The sequence below is a fragment of the Palaemon carinicauda genome, chromosome 11 (assembly GCF_036898095.1).
Source record: "Palaemon carinicauda isolate YSFRI2023 chromosome 11, ASM3689809v2, whole genome shotgun sequence".
Classification (NCBI taxonomy): domain Eukaryota; kingdom Metazoa; phylum Arthropoda; class Malacostraca; order Decapoda; family Palaemonidae; genus Palaemon; species Palaemon carinicauda.
In genome coordinates, this window is record NC_090735.1 from 18,607,717 (window position 1) to 18,626,264 (window position 18,548).

At 38.7% G+C, this 18,548-nt stretch overlaps 1 protein-coding gene across 2 annotated transcripts in view; it reads right to left on the minus strand.

The window, feature by feature from the left end:
* Positions 1-5,878: 5,878 nt before the first annotated feature.
* The window catches only part of LOC137649640 (large ribosomal subunit protein mL37-like), a 61,145-nt gene continuing 48,475 nt past the window's right edge, over positions 5,879-18,548 (minus strand). For both annotated transcript variants that reach the window (XM_068382617.1, XM_068382616.1), the window contains exons 7-8: positions 15,031-15,176; positions 5,879-6,188 (exon numbers count right to left, since the gene is read on the minus strand). In XM_068382617.1, the coding sequence (XP_068238718.1) occupies positions 5,946-6,188; positions 15,031-15,176 (389 nt within the window). In that variant the 3' untranslated portion in view covers positions 5,879-5,945. The remainder of the gene's footprint in view (positions 6,189-15,030; positions 15,177-18,548) is intronic.

The window sequence follows — 18,548 nt, forward strand, 5'->3', positions numbered from 1 at the left end:
GAGCGGGACTAACCCACGACTGGCAAATGCCAGGCAGAGTATTCCGCGTTTACTGCCAATCCACATTACTGTGTCCATGAATTCATTCCAGAATAAAACATCATACCAGACTTTTATCATCACTACAGAACTGTAATCTTCTTTTTTCTTTTTTGTCTTATAATTTCATAATTAGTGTCTTTGATGCATCCTCATCTTCACTTCAATTTAGTCTACCATAAAGGGTTTTCTCATATCGTTTATTAATTTCCGTATTTCCTTTCCTCACTGGGCTATTTCTCCCCGTTGGGGCGCTTGGGTTTATAGCATCTTGCTTTTCCAACTTGGGTGGTAGCTTAGCAAGTAACAATAATAATAATTATACTAATAATAATAGGATTGTAGCTTGGCTAATAATAATAATAATAATAATAATAATAATAATAATAATGATAATATGATTGTAGCTTAACTAATAATAATAATAATAATAATAATAATAATAATAATAATAATAATAATAATAATAATAATAATAATAATCCTCATCATACTTCAGTTTCATGTTTGACCCATCGTCATAACTCTGACCTTTCCATTTATGTAAGTGAAAAAGCAAGTATACTTTCAATAAATTCCTTTCTAATTTAGGACTGAAATATTTAATATTTTTAGCATAGCTGGATATATTTTCCAGAGGAACATTTCCCTGCAAATTATCTCATTCTGCATAGTTTTCCCTCAACAAGACCTAACCTACTTTATTTTTCTTCTATTTAATTTCATTTAACATTTTCACGCTTTCCTCTTTGTTCAAAAGAGCACAAGGTCATGAGGTTAAACATATAGTGAACTACAAATATGTGAACACGATCGAGCGCCCACAGGGAGACACATCAGACACTTGATTTTGAATGGGCATGTTTCTAATAATTTACAAGTCCCAGCGATTGAACTGACAAGAAGCGGTAGAGGATATTAACAGAAGTGGAGGATGGTTCTCTCTCTCTCTCTCTCTCTCTCTCTCTCTCTCTCTCTCTCTCTCTCTCTCTCTCTCTCTCTCTCTCTCGTTCTTATAACAAACCAAAAGGTTAACACTTGCATGAACTTCCCATAGAAAAAACATTATAGACATATATATATATATATATATATATATATATATATATATATATATATATATATATATATATATATTCAAATAAGCCATATATATTTTTGATACATCAATGTCTGGATTCTCTTAACGACCTCGGGATCAGAGCCCCAGGCGAAATCACACAAAGACAAGAGCTTGGCTCCGGCCGGGAATCGAACCCTGGTCGGCAAGCTTGTACAGACAGTGACTAACCCACTTGGCTTATTTGAATATGAAAAACACGTAAAAATGTGCAAAATTTATCATATATATATATATATATATATATATATATATATATATATATATATATATATATATATATGTGTGTGTGTGTGTGTGTGATTTTGTATAAAATGTTTTCCCTAAGAGGAAGTTCATCTTTATACAGCTATTTCTAGTCCACTGTAGGACAAAGGCCTCAAACATATCTGGAGTTTGGTCACTTCTCATCACTACGCTGGCCACAGCAGATTGGTGATGGTGGGAGATTTTAGTCTAATCGCTCACAGCAAACCAACTTAGAATGAGTGGCAGTGCCTGGTACAGCTTTGATGATCATGGCGATAAACAAACCCTTTCACCACGGTAAAGTATCCACACTCACAGAGAGAGAGAGAGAGAGAGAGAGAGAGAGAGAGAGAGAGAGAGAGAGAGAGAGAGAGAGAGAGAGAGAGAGAGAGACTAATAAAATAGATACAGTCTTGGTGGTCTGTCTAACACCATATATGTAGATCTTTTCTATCCTCAAAAGTATTAAAGAGTATATAGACCTTGTCTAACTCCTAAGACTTAAGAGTAGGTCTATGCAGATCTTGTCTAGCCCCTAAGTCTAGAGAAAATGTTAATTTTGTATAACCAAAAAGTCTAAAGAGTACTTAGATCTGGTCTAACCTCAAAGTCAAAAGAATATGTAGATCTTGTCTACTCCCAAAATCCAGAGCAAGTAGCTCTCGTCTAACCTCAAAGTCTAAAGAGTACGTACATCTCGTCTATCTTTAAAGTCTAAAGAGTATGTAGATTTTGTCTATGCACTGCATTTGAAAAGTATATAGATCTGGTCGAAAATTCAAGTCTAAAAAAATATTTCGATTTTCTCGACAACAAAGTCTAGGGAGTATGTAGATATTGTCTAACCCTAAAGTCTAAGTAGTATGTAGCTCTGGTCTAACCTCAATGTCTAAAGATCATGTAGATCTCGTCTAACCCCAGTCTAAACAATATGTAGAACATGTCTAACCCCAAAAGTCTAAGGTGTATACTTCAAAGTCTACAGTAAAGAGTATGTAGACCTCGTCAAACCTCGAAGTCTAAACGGTATGTAGGTCTTGTCTGACCCCAAAGTCTAAGGATTATACTTCAAAGTCTACAGTACGCACATGTAGATCTCGTCTAACCTTAAAGTCTAAAAATTAAGTAGATATTGTCTAACTCCAAATTATAAAGATTTTGTACATCCTTTCTGACACCTAAGTCTAAAGAGCATATAGGTCTTGACAACACCCATGACTAAAGAGAATGAAGATCTTGTCTTATCCAAACAGTGTAATTGAAATGATGTCAAAAGCTCTCCATCCCCTTTGACATGATTTTCTGGAATCTTCTAGAACCTTCCATTAATTTCAACTTAATCAAACTGTCAGGAGAAATTTATTACACACACACACACACACACATATATATATATATATATATATATATATATATATATATATATATATATATATATATATATATATATATATATATAATTATACATACATATATATATATATACATATATATATATATATATATATATATATATATATATATATATATATATATATATATATATATATATATATATATATATATATAATCAAAACAAATGAAACAAAAAAGGGGACCTCTCCTCTATACGTTCCTCCCAGCCTGACAAGGGACTCAACAGAGTTCGGCTGGTACTGCTAGGGTGCCACAGCCCACCCTCCCACATTATCCACCACAGATGAAGCTTCATAACTCTGAATCCCCTACTGCTGCTACCTCCGCGATCATCCAAGGCATCGGAGGAAGCACCATGGCCTACTGGAACTGCGTCACAATCGCACGCCATTCATTCTTATTTCTAGCACGCTCTCTTGCCTCTCTCACATCTATCCTCCTATCACCCAGAGCTTCCTTCACTCCATCCATCCACACAAACCTTGGCCTTCCTCTTGTACTTCTCCCATCAACTCTTGCATTCATCACGTTCTTTAGCAGACAGCCATTTTCAATTCTCTTAACATGGCCAAACCATCTCAACACATTCATACCCACTCTAGCTGCTAACTCATTTCTTAAACCCATTCTCACCATCACTACTTCATTCCTAACCCTATCTACTCGAGATACACTAGCCATACTCCTTAGACACTTCAATTTCTGTTTCTCCGTCACTTTCATTCCCCACAACTCCGATCCATACATCACAGTTGGTACAATCACTTTCTCATACAGAACTCTTTACATTCATGCCCAACCCTCGATTTTTTACTACTCCCTTAACTGCCCCCAACACTTTGCATCCTTCATTCACTCTCTGACGTACATCTGCTTCCACTCCACCATTTGCTGCAACAACAGACCCAAGTGCTTAAATTGATCCACCTCCTCAAGTAACTCTCCATTTAACAAGACTTTCAAGCTCTCACCACCTTCCCTTCTCGTACTTTACTCTTACCCACATTAACTCTCAACTTCCTTCTCTCACACACCCTTCCAAATTCTGTCACTAATCGGCCAAGCTTCTCTTCCTCGTCTGCAACCAGTACAGTATCATTCGCAGACAACTGATTTACCTCCCATTCATGGTCATTCTCGTCTACCAGTTTTAATCCTCGTCCAAGCACTCGAGCATTCACCTCTCTCACCACTCCATCAACATACAAGTTAAACAACCACGGCATCACACATCCCTGTCTCAACCCCACTCTCACCGGAAACCAATCGCTCACTTCAATACCTATCCTAACACATGCTTTACTACCTTTGTAGAAACTTTTCACTGCTTGCAACAACCTTCCACCAACTCCATATAACCTCATCACATTCCACATTGCTTCCCTATCAACTCTTATCATAAGCTTTCTCTAGATCCATAAACGCAACATACACCTCCTTACCTTTTGCTAAATATTTCTCGCATATCTGCCTAACTGCAAAAATCTGATTCATACAACCCCTACCTCTTCTAAAACCACCCTGTACTTCTAAGATTGCATTCTCTGTGTAAATAGTTTGATATCAATGATACCAGAGATTGATATCCAGATCACTAATAAGAAATTTAATAGACCTCAAGTTTTGTTAAAAAAACTAAGATGAGTCGGCAGCTGAAGTCCAAATACAAAAATACTAAAAACAAGGTAGAATGAAAGAATTAAAATACTTATTCAGAATAGATTGATCATAAGAAATCTTAAAAGACTTTCTCACTAAAACAATTCTTGGTGAAATTTATGAAGAAACAGATTGAATGTGTTTTCTAAAAGTAAATTTACAACCAAGAATCGTACCTAAAATCTCAAAAGAGTTATATATAGTTAAAGAAACATTATCAATGTAAATATCTGAAAATTGTTGAGCAACTGTTTCACTAAGTTTGAATGAAGAGGAAATGAACATTGTCATGCAAAAATTCAACAGCCAAAGTTCAAATATATAGAACACTACTAAATACCCAATTCTATATCAGAATAGTCATTAGTATACCAATATGAAAAGACACTGACCCATCATTACAAATACCTGCCGTAAGATAATTTATCTAGATGATAACATCAGTGATCCTACCCCTCACATCTAAAAAGCTCTCATTAGAAGAATATTTTTCATGGTTTTACATAAATCTTTGTAGGTTTCCTTCCCTAACCAAGGAACTCTTTCAAAATCGGCCATTCTTCGATTTAAACAATAAATCTGCTATTAGCAATAACACAAGCAATCAACAAGTAAGGTTTCCTTAAATATAAATATCTACCTTTGTATAGTAATAGTCAGATTTCTCTCTCCAAGGTTTCATGTCAAACTTTATGCTGACTTGGCCTTTTAAATACTTAATACAATAAATATTAAATTTCTAGGATTATTTGATCTATTTATATAAAATACATGTAAGAATCATGAGTAGTTTCTAGCTTACTTTTTATTTTTAGCACTGACTAGTGGTATAGTAAATTGAGTAGTGGAAGGCCAAGAAATGCCTTAGGGAATCTTATAAGATCAACAACCAGTGATAAGCAGTTTTAATTAAGAGTACAAATACTACTTCAACACATTTCAAAATGTTGATACGTACATTTCATATAATTTTTCTTATTTGTCTTTTTCTAATTCTGTCCTTTCCTAACAATTTCTATTAATCCCTCCTTTGTAGAAGCACCTTGAGAACATAGGACTGTAACAAGGTGTAACAAGGTGATCTTATGATGTTAATTAATGATAGATTTTTTAATCATAATGTGTGCAGTTAAAACACAATAATAATAAACATCCAAAGTAAGTTACTTACTCCTATAAAAAATATAAATTTCATTCCAGCTACTTTGGCACATTATGATTGTCTCTGAGCATATGTAGCCAATGATTTTTTGCACAGTCCTACTAACCTTTTTCATCACAATTTATTTGTCATGGTGTATCCTGAAGATCAAATTCAATACTCAAAATGTATCTAAAGTGTGTTTCCTTGACAAAACACAAATAAGTTCAATGAGGTCTGTAATTAAAGAAAAATCTTTCAACACATTTAATTACTATATACACATTAAAAACAATGATTATTTGCTGTAAAATTTATGCTCTACTGCAAATGGAGTGCCCTCAATAAGCTGAAAATTCTGGGATTGTAACCCTCTATGTTTGCTTCTGCCCCCTTAAATTTACACGCATCAAACAAGGCTTCTCTTGGAAAGTGCCAGAAGAAGTTCTTTCTTGGGCCACTGAGATCCAAGGTATTTAGCTGAAACACTCCTATGTGGAACTTCTTTCCTGTAGTGTGAACCACTTGTAAGGTAAGTGGAGTCTCTAAATTGCCCTTTTCAATCTGAAAAAAACGTAAAATATTTCATTTAATTCCCTGCTTCTGTACCCTTTACTTGCTTTATACTGTACATGATACAGATTTTCAACCTTAAAAATGCAGTACAACAAACACGACAAAAGAAAAAATTGAAATACGGAAACTTTATACTAGGAATTATGCTCTTAATACACAGACCTTTTTTTCAATTCTTTACAAAAGAGAAGCTTTTTTATGTACTGTATCTACATAAAACATTACTGTATGAAGAAATATGTTATTTTCCTTAGTAAAATAAATTTTTGAATATACTTACCCGATGATCATATAGCTGTCAGCTCTGCTGCCCGACAGAAAAAACCTACGGGCGGAATACGCCAGCGATCGCTATACAGGTGGGGGTGTACATCAACAGCGCCATCTGTCAAGTAGGTACTCAAGTACTCGATGTCAACATAGAACCAATTTTCTCCTCTGTCCACTGGGTCTCTATTGGGGAGGAAGGGTGGGTCCTTTAATTTATGATCATCGGGTAAGTATATTCAAAAATTTATTTTACTAAGGAAAATAACATTTTTCAATATTAAACTTACCCGATGATCATATAGCTGATTCACACCCAGGGGGGTGGGTAGAGACCAGCATTACATGTTGACATTATTATGAGCTAAGTATTCCGTATTTCATTTTAGCAGTTATTCAAAATAACAAGCATAAAATAAATAAGTACCTGGTAAGGAAGACGACTTGAACAATTACTCTGCCTTTTTAAGTACGTCTTCCTTACTGAGCCTCGCGATCCTCACAGGATGCTGAGCGACTCCTAGGAGCTGAAGTATGAAGGGTTGCAACCCATACTAAAGGTCCTCATCAAAACCTCTAATCTAGGCGCTTCTCAAGAAATGATTTTGACCACCCGCCAAATCAAGTAGGATGCGAAAGGCTTCTTAGCCTTCCGGACAACCCAAAAATATTTCAAGAGAAAGATTAAAAAGGTTCTGGAATTAGGGAATTGTAGTGGTGGAGCCCCCACCACTACTGCACTCGTTGCTACGAATGGTCCCAGCGTGTAGCAGTTCTCGTAAAGAGACTGGACATTCTTAAGATAAAAGACGCGAACACTGATTTGCTTTTCCAATAGGTTGCGTCGAATATACTTTGCAGAGATCTATTTTGTTTAAAGGCCACGGAAGTTGCGACAGCTCTAACTTCGTGTGTCCTTACCTTCAGCCAAGCTTGGTCTTCCTCATTCAGAAGGGAATGAGCTTCTCGTATTAACAGTCTGATAAAATAGGATAAAGAATTCTCTGACATAGGCAAAGATGGATTCTTAACTGAACACCATAAAGCTTCAGACGGGCCTCGTAAAGGTTTTTAAAATAGAACTTAAGAGCTCTTACAGGACATAATACTCTTTCTAGTTCATTTCCAACCATACGATAAGTTTGGAATATCGAACGATATTGGTCAAGGCCGAGAGGGCAGCTCGTGTTTGGCTAGAAAACCAAGTTGTAGAACATGTAGCCGTTTCGGATGAGAATCCGATGTTCTTGCTGAAGGCATGAATCTCACTGACTCTTTTAGCTGTGGTTAAGCATATCAGGAAAAGAGTCTTAAAGGTGAGATCTTTCAGGGAGGCTGATTGAAGCGGTTCGAACCTGTCTGACATAAGGAATCTTAGAACCACGTCTAAATTCCAACCAGGTGTAACCAAACGATGCTCCTTCGTGGTCTCAAAAGACTTAAGGAGGTCCCGTAGATCTTTATTGTTGGAAAGATCTAAGCCTCTGTGACGGAAGACTGATGCCAACATGCTTCTGTAACCCTTGATAGTGGGAGCTGAAAGAGATCGTTCTTTCCTCAGATATAAGAGGAAGTCAGCTATTTGAGTTACAGAGGTACTGGTCGAGGATACGAATACTGACTTGCACCAGTTTCGGAAGATTTCCCACTTCGATTGGTAGACTCTAAGGGTGGATGTTCTCCTTGCTCTAGCAATCGCTCTGGTTGCCTCCTTCGAAAAACCTCTAGTTCTCGAGTCTTTCGATAGTCTGAAGGCAGTCAGACGAAGAGCGTGGAGGCCTTGGAGTACCTTCTTTACGCGTGGCAGACGTAGCAGGTCCACCCTTAGGGGAAGTGTTCTGGGAACGTCTACTAGCCATCGAAGTACCTCGGTAAGTTATTCTCTCGCGGGCCAGAGGGAAGCAACTAGCGTCAACTTTGTCCCTTCGTGAGAGGCGAACTTCTGCAGTACCTTGTTGACAATCTAGAACGGAGGGAATGCATATAGATCTAGATGTGACCAATCTAGTAGAAAGGCATCTATATGAACTACTGCTGGGTCCGGGATAGGTGAGCAAAGTATTGGGAGCCTCTTGGTCATCGAGGTTGCGAAGAGATCTATGGTTGGCTGGCCCCAGGTGGCCCAAAGTCTCTTGCATACATCCTTGTGGAGGGTCCAATATGTTGGAATTATTTGTCCCTTCCTACTGAGACAATCTGCTATGACATTCAAGTTGCCTTGGATGAACCTCGTTACTAGTGAAAAGACTAGACCTGTTGAACAGGAGAGGAGGTCTCTTGCGAACTCGTACCATGTCAGAGAGTAGGTCCCTCCTTGCTTGGAGATGTACTTCAAAGCAGGGTGTTGTCCGTGTTCACCTCCACCACTTTGCCTTGAATGAGAGACCTGAAGCTTTTCCAGGTCAGACGTACTGCCAGAAGCTTCTTGCAGTTGAAATGCATTGTCCTTTGACTCGAGTTCCATAATCCCGAGCATTCCCTACCGCCTAATGTCGCACCCCAGCCTACGTCCGATGCGTCCGAGCAGAGAACGTGGTTGGGAGTCTGAACAGTCAGGGGAAGACCCTTTCAAAGGTTGATAAAGTCCTTTCACCAAGTCAGACCAGACTTTATCTTTCCGGAAACCGGGATCGAGACCGCTTCTAGCGTCTTGTCCTTTTCCAGTGAAAAGCTAGATGATACAGAAGAGGACGGAGGTGTAGTCTTCCAAGTGACACAAATTGAACCACGGATGACAGTGTCCTAACCAGACTCATCCACAGCCTGACAGGGCAGTGTTCCTTCTTCAGCATCTTCTGGATGGATAGCAGGGCTGGGGGTTGATCGTCTTGTTCAGCAATGTCCTCATCAGAGGGTTCCTCATCCGAAACTGATGAGGAAACAGCAACGGAGTGGGCAAACTCTGACTCGCTGAATCCGGTCGCACTGGTGGATGCGTGACGGAGCCGGACACAAGATCATGGTACTGCTGCACAGTCTGTGAACTGTCAACCATGGGGACGCGAGGAAGTACAGCGTCAACCCGAAACTGTCTAGACTGTCTGGGTTGTGCAGTCAACCCCCTACCGGGTTGCTGAGGTTGCCGCACTGCGTCACAACAAGTCACCTCTGCTGGTTGTTGAACGTCTTCCTAGTGACACACTGAACGTCCACAACCACCTCCGAGAGTCGCTTAACTTCAACGTGCGACTGGCAACCCACACTGGGTCGCACAGGTGGAGGAACCACCTCAACTGGCGGACGTGAGTAGGATACCTCAGCGTCAACAGGACGTACAACCAACCGGTAGGAAGGTTGTTGGCTAGAAAGTTCTTCTCCGTAAAAAAATCCTCTATCAAGGACACAAGCTTGGACTGCATGTCTTGCAACAAAGCCCATTAGGGTCTATGGAAGCAGGTGTGGCAACTGACGGGGTTAGCGAATGAAGCGGAACCATTTACCATCCCTGGAAGCCTTGTTATGCTTTAATTAAAGTCCATAGGAGGCTAAGCAGCTTAAGGCTCCTCTCCAAATAACAGAGTCCTCAAAGGAATATCAGAAGGAGGGAGAACAGCACTTTCTCATCTACAGGAACCATGTCCGAGAAAAGCTAGGTTATCTCAGTGAGGGTCTCACTGGTGCATAAGCAGCAGACCAGAAGGCAACGTTATGTAACTGCTTGACAGTCTGTGAACTGTCAAAAACTGAACTGTCAACCACAACAGGTGCGTGAGGACATACAGCACTGGTGCATTAGTAGCAGACCAGAAGGCAACGTCATGTAACTGCTTGACAGTCTGTGAGCTGGCAACAACCAAAGCTGTGTGGGGAAGCCTCAACTCCTGACTGACTAGTCTGCTGCGGGCGAGTGGCGGTAACCACAGTGGGTTGCGGAGGCTGACACACCGTGTCAAAACACGGCAGCTTGTGGTAGCTCACGCACGGCAACGGAGTGCTCCGTGTGTCTGTGGGAGTCAGCATGCGTCTGGCAGGGTCGACTGCGCATGGGTGGAGGAGCTCTCACAACAAGAGTGTGGGAGCAGGCAGCCATGCTGGGCGCACAACCGTGGCAGGTTGTAGGCAAACGGGTGCATCGTCAACCTTCTCCGCAGTCGGAGTGTGGGAGCAGGCAACAACCAAAGCGGAGTGGTGGTGCGTGGTGGGGACTGCCGTGGGTTGCGGAAACTAACGCATCGCGTCAAAACACGGCAGCTTGACTCCACCTTCCCACTGCTGATGCGGTAGCTCACGCATGTTAACGGAGGGTGCCGCACGTCGGCTAACGTTAACATGCGTCTGGCAGGGTCGATTGCGCATCGGAGGTGGTGCTCTCCGCAGCCGGAGTGTGGGAGCAGGCAGCCTCAGCGTGAGCTGGGCGCACAACCGTGGCAGGTTGTAGGCTAACGAGAGCAGTGTCAACCTTCTCCGCACGAAACTCTTGCATAACCGCAGCTAACTGAGTCTGCATAGACTGCAGTAAAGACCACTTAGGGTCTACAAAAAACGGCAACAGACGGAGCTACTGTCCGTTGTGACTGAGGGTCTAAAACAACTGGTGCGGCAACAGACGGAGTTACTGCCTGTTGCGGTACCACCTTGCCTCTCTTGGGAGGTGTGCAGTCGTCGGATGACTGCAGCGAGTCCGAACTGACCCAGTGGCTACACCTAGGCCGTTGGACTTGCGCGGAAGGGACCGACTTGCACTTAAAAGCTGCAAGATGTGGTCCATGGTTTCTTACGAGAAACCTCTTCCGCAGACGAGGAATAAATGGGCTCTCTCGTCTTTGTGTGGGTGGGGCGATCTCACGTCGGCTAACGTGTGTAGATACGCCCGAAACCACGGAGGGAAAAACGTCTGTTCGTTGATCAAGGCCTGTGGAACCCATAAGTCCTTCGACATTACTTCTCCCCTGGGCTTGGGAGCTTGTAAGAGGTCCCGGACTAGGTGAACGACTGGCACGAACAGACGAACCCTCGGACGCAACACTGTAACACTTTGCGCATATCACTTTATCACTTTTGATTTTCTGTTTGCACTTATTTCACTGAAATCGAAACTTTAACTGATTTCTACCTGAAAACACGCAATCCTATCCTTCATTAAAAGGTAGTAATTGCGAAAACAGTTTTACAATGCAACAGAAAAACATAAATAAAGATAAAGAATTCAGTGGCTGGAAAAGAGACTAAACACTAGATCAAATAAACTACGTTTACAATCTCTCACCGCACAAAGCCTGGGAACAAGAATAAAACCCTAGAAACGTTTTACCTTCTTCCCCTACAGCGACTAGGGAGAAGAGTAAAAAACGAGAACAACGTTACCCGCTTGAACGAAACGTTTATTCTCCTCTCTCTCCCTCCGTCTCTATCTCTCTCTCTCTTCTCTCTTGATTTAGCACCTGAGAGAAGAGCCCAATTATATATCGTTAAAACATGTTATTTGCTAAAGGAAAAACTGAAAGGTTTTCCAAATAAAAAGTACCTTTAATTTAGAATTTAAACCATTTAAGCTAAGAAAGAATGAACGAAACGCTAGAATCGGTTTACTCTTACTGCAAAGTGAAACCGTGATACACTCTCTCTCTATCGTAACGATAGAGCGCATGTTGAACGTTCTGAACGTCAACAACTGCGTAGACTAAAAAACTAAACGTTAGTTCATCTTTGAAAACAGTACGAGACTATCAAAGAAATTCTTTCATAAAACATTAAAATTAAAAAAGTATTAAATTCTTAAAAGGTTAAATACGATATAACGGGCTCAATGTTAATTAACTTTGGTTCCAAGTTAGGACCGCCTACTATTAGGAAAGGTCGCATATAAACAAACATAAATTTTTTTTTTTTTTTTTTTTATAAGTTTATAATAAATGGAAAGTTAATCGAAGAGGCCTATAAAGGCGGAGAGATATAAAATAAGTAGATCTATAACGTGTTAAGCAAAATTACCAAAAACCTAAACACACTTCCGTCTAAGGGAAGGGTCGGCCATTTAAAAGTGAAAGAGAGTCCATACTCTCTTCGTCACCATAATTAAATCTATCCAAAACGAGTTTTGAAATGAAGAAAAAACCCCTGCATAGCGAAAGCTCAAAACTGGAATAGTGTACTTCACCAAATCGTTGTGAACAAATCCAGTTAGGGACGGCGTATTTAGTAGGTCTTGCCATTGGCACGACAGAGAGAAAATTGGTTCTATGTTGACATCGAGTACTTGAGTACCTACTTGACAGATGGCGCTGTTGATGTACACCCCCACCTGTATAGCGATCGCTGGCGTATTCCGCCCGTAGGTTTTTTCTGTCGTGCAGCAGAGCTGACAGCTATATGATCATCGGGTAAGTTTAATATTGAAAAATAAAGCTTGTAATTTCTTTCTGCGTTTTTTTAAAAATAAATCTGTATGAAAAATAAAAATGCCTTAAAAATTTTATGATTACTCATACTGAAAAGGCAGAGGTTTTAAAGTAATTTAACATAAACTAAATTACATGAAATTAACTGTGCCGGGACCTTTAAATACAGACAATGACATAAACTTATAATCACTGAAATACACAAACAAAAACCAAACTAAGGAGAAAGGATGATACATATTTTTTTACACATTCCATACCTAAATATTTTTTAGATGGAATTCCTTTGAGAAAAAGTCCCTCTTAGTAAGCTAACCTCCAAAACCAACTTACCTTCCAACCTTGAAAGGACACCTATGTCTGCTGCTTCTCTCTTTCTTTGGGAAGAATAAGACAGTATCCACGACACCTTTGTCATTAAGCATTTGCTATATTATTAACTTATGACTAGCACATCATATTTTTACAAAAAATAGTTCTAAATAGGTTCTGGAAGAAATAGCAAAGTTCTGGAGATCATTATACCCGATCTGATTTTGAAGATTTACATAGCCATACTAGACTGAGTGAACTGAATGGAAGGTTTGGATTTTGATCCTGGGTGGATGGATACATCAAGATCAACCTCTGGTGCTAAACCCATCCTTTGAAAGATACCAGAATCAGAGTCTTAGGCAGGGTGAGGATTCAGTCTAGGTGCTGGGTCTGCTGTTAGTCTGGGTGTATTAGGCTCCTGCTTTCTACAGGGCTTTCAGTAATATGAATGTTTTAAAAACCAGTGAAATAGGCTTCAGCACCTTACCTCCAATCTTGGATTAAAAGTATTTCAAAGTATTGTACTATCAAAATTTTTGCTTCACTGCCCTATCATTTCAAGCACCCTACAACGTTAGTTAAACTGTTCATTCATTGATACGTCTGAACATGTATGAATAAAAAACAACATCGCAGATCAGCAACATCCCTTCCTTAACTCTTCTCTACATCTTTGTCCTATGTACCAAAAAATGGCCTCACTAAGATATCTCTTTCGACTAGATATTATTTTGGCTACTAAAGGATGGAATTCTAAAGTGGGACATTAATGTCATAAAACAGAATCAAGTCATCCAGAAGTTGTTAAGCTCTAAAGAGCTAATATGAAAATTTTGATTATTACATAATATAAAACCAGCCAAAGGGAGGATGGACAGCTAAACAGAACAGTATATCCAAACAATATTGACAGAAAAGAGAGAAATGCAAACTTTTTAAGGAAAGAGAAAGAGAAAGAAGAGATTAGAGAATTTGCAAGGCAGGGGTCAGTGATCGAATTACATGCATTATTAAATTCTATGAAAATAGTAATCTAACTTTAAAGAGCAATATCTTCATCAGATCAGCATACTCTTGCAAGCAACGCTTCGGTAAATAAGGTAAAAAAAAAAAAAAAGTACCAACACAAAGAAATAACCTTTTTAAAGGTTTTATACCCATCAGTTTCCTATTAATGGAATTTGAAAAACTAATACATTTAGAGAACATCCACCAATAGTCTACATTTTGCAAGTTTCAGCATCTACAGTATATTTGAGAGCATAAGTAAAAATGAGAAAAGTTTCTAATTCCAAAGACACAAATACTTGTACAAAGGAAATTTAAAAAGTAATTGTACTTTTCCTTGCTATACTATACAAACCTGAGCCCTTCAAAATAGGGAAATGTCCTTAGTAAAGCTGGAACTCCAGTTGAATTCAATAACAAGGTAGTTAATGACAGGCAGTGAGCACAAGCGAGAAGAAGCCCCTCCTTCCTGCCAGAGTTATTCACATCTGACCTTCAACTCAGGACTGAGAAGGGTAGTTGAGGTGGGTGGTTTAACTTTGAAGGACTCAAGTTTGCATAGATAGGAAAATTTCAAATAACTTTTAAAATATGTTAACTGTTCCTCTAAACAGATTGATTGTACAAGGTCTCTCAATAACAAAGGACGTGATGGTGTCCTTGATAACATTATTTCATGAAAAAATTCCTGCCTACATGTTGAAGAACAGATACAAGCATTTAATATTTGGAGCATATAAGTTCTTCTCATACTAAGGAAACCTAAAAGACTTAATAATATTGTACGAGGATGTTTTAGACACCTAAACTTTCCTTGATTTGTACCATGAGACATAGTTGAGCTATTGTAGCTTGTAGCAGCTAGGATATTTAAATACAGTACCAGAAAAAGGACTACTTACCTTAAGAGATGATTTCGCATAGGCAGCAGCATGTCCAAAAGCTTTCATTAGGGTTAATCCACCAAAAGTATCATCATTATGTGGTGAATAAGGCATGTCCATATGGAAAAAGAGGGTGTGAGGGAAGTGTCTCCTCGTAGCCAAACCTGAAGTTCCAATGCAAAACATTGAAAATAACTATATAAAAAAGAATTCACATATTGGGTGAGAATACTTCAATACATTTTCATTAAAAAGCATTAATTTCATTTACTATATTTCACCTATTAGTTCTTTGCTCCAGCTAAAAGAGTTGAGACTTGCCTATGATTAGTAGCACTGACACACTTCCCTTGAAGGTTGTCAACCTTCACAGCTGTGCCACTCAAAATGTAAAAATATCATACATGAAATATTATCCCCTCATCCACAGGTAACCATAATCAGGCATACAAATCTCCAAGTCTTACCCCTTTGTAGCTGAAGTACAGAACAAAGGAAATATTTCACTCATTTCAAGAATAGCACCACTAAATGAGTTTCTTCAACCACTTGTTAAAGTAATTTCAATGTATATAAAAATTAAAATCTTGCCTAGAGTCTATTTGTTAAAAGAGAAACAATAGGGTTCAGCCATTAATCATATGCTGTATAGTATACAGTAGTACCTTTGATAAAAAATCTATATAGAGCTATGAAAATTCTTTATAGCGAGAGCATTTTATCATTATTATTATTATTATTATTATTATTATTATTATTATTATTATTATTATTATTATTATTAAATGCTAAGCTACAACCCTAGTTGGAAAAGCAGGATGCTATAAGCCCAGGGGCTCCAACAGGAAAAAAAACTCAGTGAGGAAAGGCAACATGGAAAAATAAAATATTTTAAGAATAATAACTACATTAAAATAAATATTTCCTATATAAACAATAAATACTTCAACAAAACAAGAGGAAGAGAACTACAAAGAACAGTGTGCTATAGTGTACCATCAAGTAAGAGAACTCTAACCCAAAGCAGTGGAAGACCATGGTATCTAAGAGGCTATAGCACTAACCAAGACTAAAGAACAATGGTTGGATTTTGGAGTGTCCTCCTAAAAGAGCTGCTTACCATCGCTAAAGAGTCTCTTCTACCCTTACCATGAGGAAAGTAGCCACTGAACAATTACATTGCCATTGTTAACCCCTTGGGGGAAGAAGAATTGTTTGGTAATCTTAGTGTTGTCAGGTGTATGAGGACATAGGAGAATCTGTAAAGAATAGGCCAGAGTATTCAGTGTCTGTGTGGGCAAAGGGTAAGAACCATAACCAGAGAGAAGGATCCAATGTAGTACTGTGTGGCCAGTCAAAGGACCTCCTGACTCTCTAACAGTAGTATCTCAATGGGTGGCTGGTGCCCTGGCCAACCTACTACCTAAATATTCTATGATAAATGCTCACAGGAGCAAATACTGCTATAAACTGTCAGATTTCTCTAATTTAACCCTTTTACCCCCAAAGGACGTACTGGTACGTTTCACAAAACTCATCCCTTTACCCCCATGGACGTACCAGTACGTCCTTGCATATTTTTGATAATTTCAGAAAATTCAGGCATTTTCCAAGAGAATGACCAACCTGACTTCTCTATGACGAAAATTAAGGCTCTTTTTCCTTATTTCCTTTCCTCACTGGGCTATTTTCCCTATCAAAGCCCTTGAGGTTATAGCATCATGCTTTTCCAACTAGGGTTGTACCTCTACTAGTAATAATGATGATAAATGCCCACACGTGTAAGACATTACTAACATAATGTATTCCCGTCTGCTTACTTTCTGGGAAAAATTTAGCTTTAGGAATATTCATTTATTATCTATGAAACTTTATGCATCTTTCAGCATAACCATAACAATAAAAATTGTAAATATATAAATGAGCAGACAAAGAAATATAGGTTTCAGTCTTTTGTTTTGTAGAGATTGGTTGAAATTATAGTACTTTAGTATGCAAAAGTGGGATTTTATGGAGAATTTTCCTCAACACTTGGGATTATAAGGACATAATCCTCATATTTCACTGTAAATATAAAAAAAAGATATTTTAGCAATAAAACAAACTGTTTTCATCTAAAAAAAAAACTATTTAAAACATGATATATAAAGTATACATTCTCTTAGGCAACAAAACAATAATCTGAACTTCCAAAATTCTAAACTGAGACCGTGAGTCGTGTCCCCTTAAGCAATGTGTAAAGTACACTGGCGGCAACACTTGGAATAAAACTTCCTTGGCAGCTCTGAGTCTAGGAATTGACCCTTGTCAGGTTATACTTCTATAAAATACCTCTACTGATCTAGGCCTTCTCCTATGTTGTAAGTTTAGAGACCTACACAAAGTTTCTTATTCCTTTTCAAAACTTAAGTAACTCCTACTATAAAATCTTAAAGCAATAATTTCTCCATGATTGGGGGGGGGGGGAGTTTCTACTTCATCTCAGCCATTATCAATATGTCTGTTTATTGTCCAGCCAATGAATGTAAAGATATTTCTCAGCAACTTCCTAATTAACTATAAGAGCTTCCTAATTCACACCAGACAGGAATCTCAGCATTTTGTAGTTACTCCTCTTCGAAATCACCTCCTACCTCTGTGAATACTGATTTCTGTTTATAGGTTTAAGGTTTAAAGGCCACTCATGAATAGCAGAGGCAAGGGACAGTGACATTGCCCTATCAAGCAGGACAATGCACTAGGGACTGACCATATTACATGTGATCAGCACCCAAGCCCCCTCTGCACCCGAGGTAGGACTAGGCAATGGCTGCTGATAACTTGGCACATAGACCTATAGGCTTCCCCAAAACCCCCATCCTTAGCTCACAAGGTTAGAGAGGTTGCAGCGACCAAAGGAACAAATAAATTTGAGCAGGACTCGAACCCCAGTCTGGCAATCACCAGGCAAGAACGCTACCAACAGAACAGACAACTGATTTTTTCTCAACATTGATATTTTAAAATCTGTTAATAATCTTTCTACATTTCATCCCAGCTGATGTTACTTATTTTCCTACTACCTTCTCAATACCAGTCTCACAATACAGAATGTCAACAATAAAACAGGGATGATGTTCCTTATTCATTGTTCCATTAGCTATTCTACAATACGGGTATTGAAAATTCTCAACTCCATTTATAACTAGCAATGCTATGCATTTATTGTAACATCTCCTATTTTCTATTAACAATATATTCACCCACACACCTTCCCTACATGGTCATCTTTCTGGGTGAGCTTTTGTTTTTGTTCCCTTTCACTTTGATATTCACAAACACATATTTTCAATCTTTTTTTCATTGTATTACTTCAACTTTTGTAACAACTGCAAGCCAATCTCATTTCAATCTACTGTCTGCACTATATTATTCAATTACTGCTCCAAACACTTTGTTTTCATCCATACACTGCTGTATTTCCAATCAACACTGTAAATTTGATGGAAAGCATTAATCTGTTTTCTAGTATACTTGTTAATGCCTGCACTTTCTAT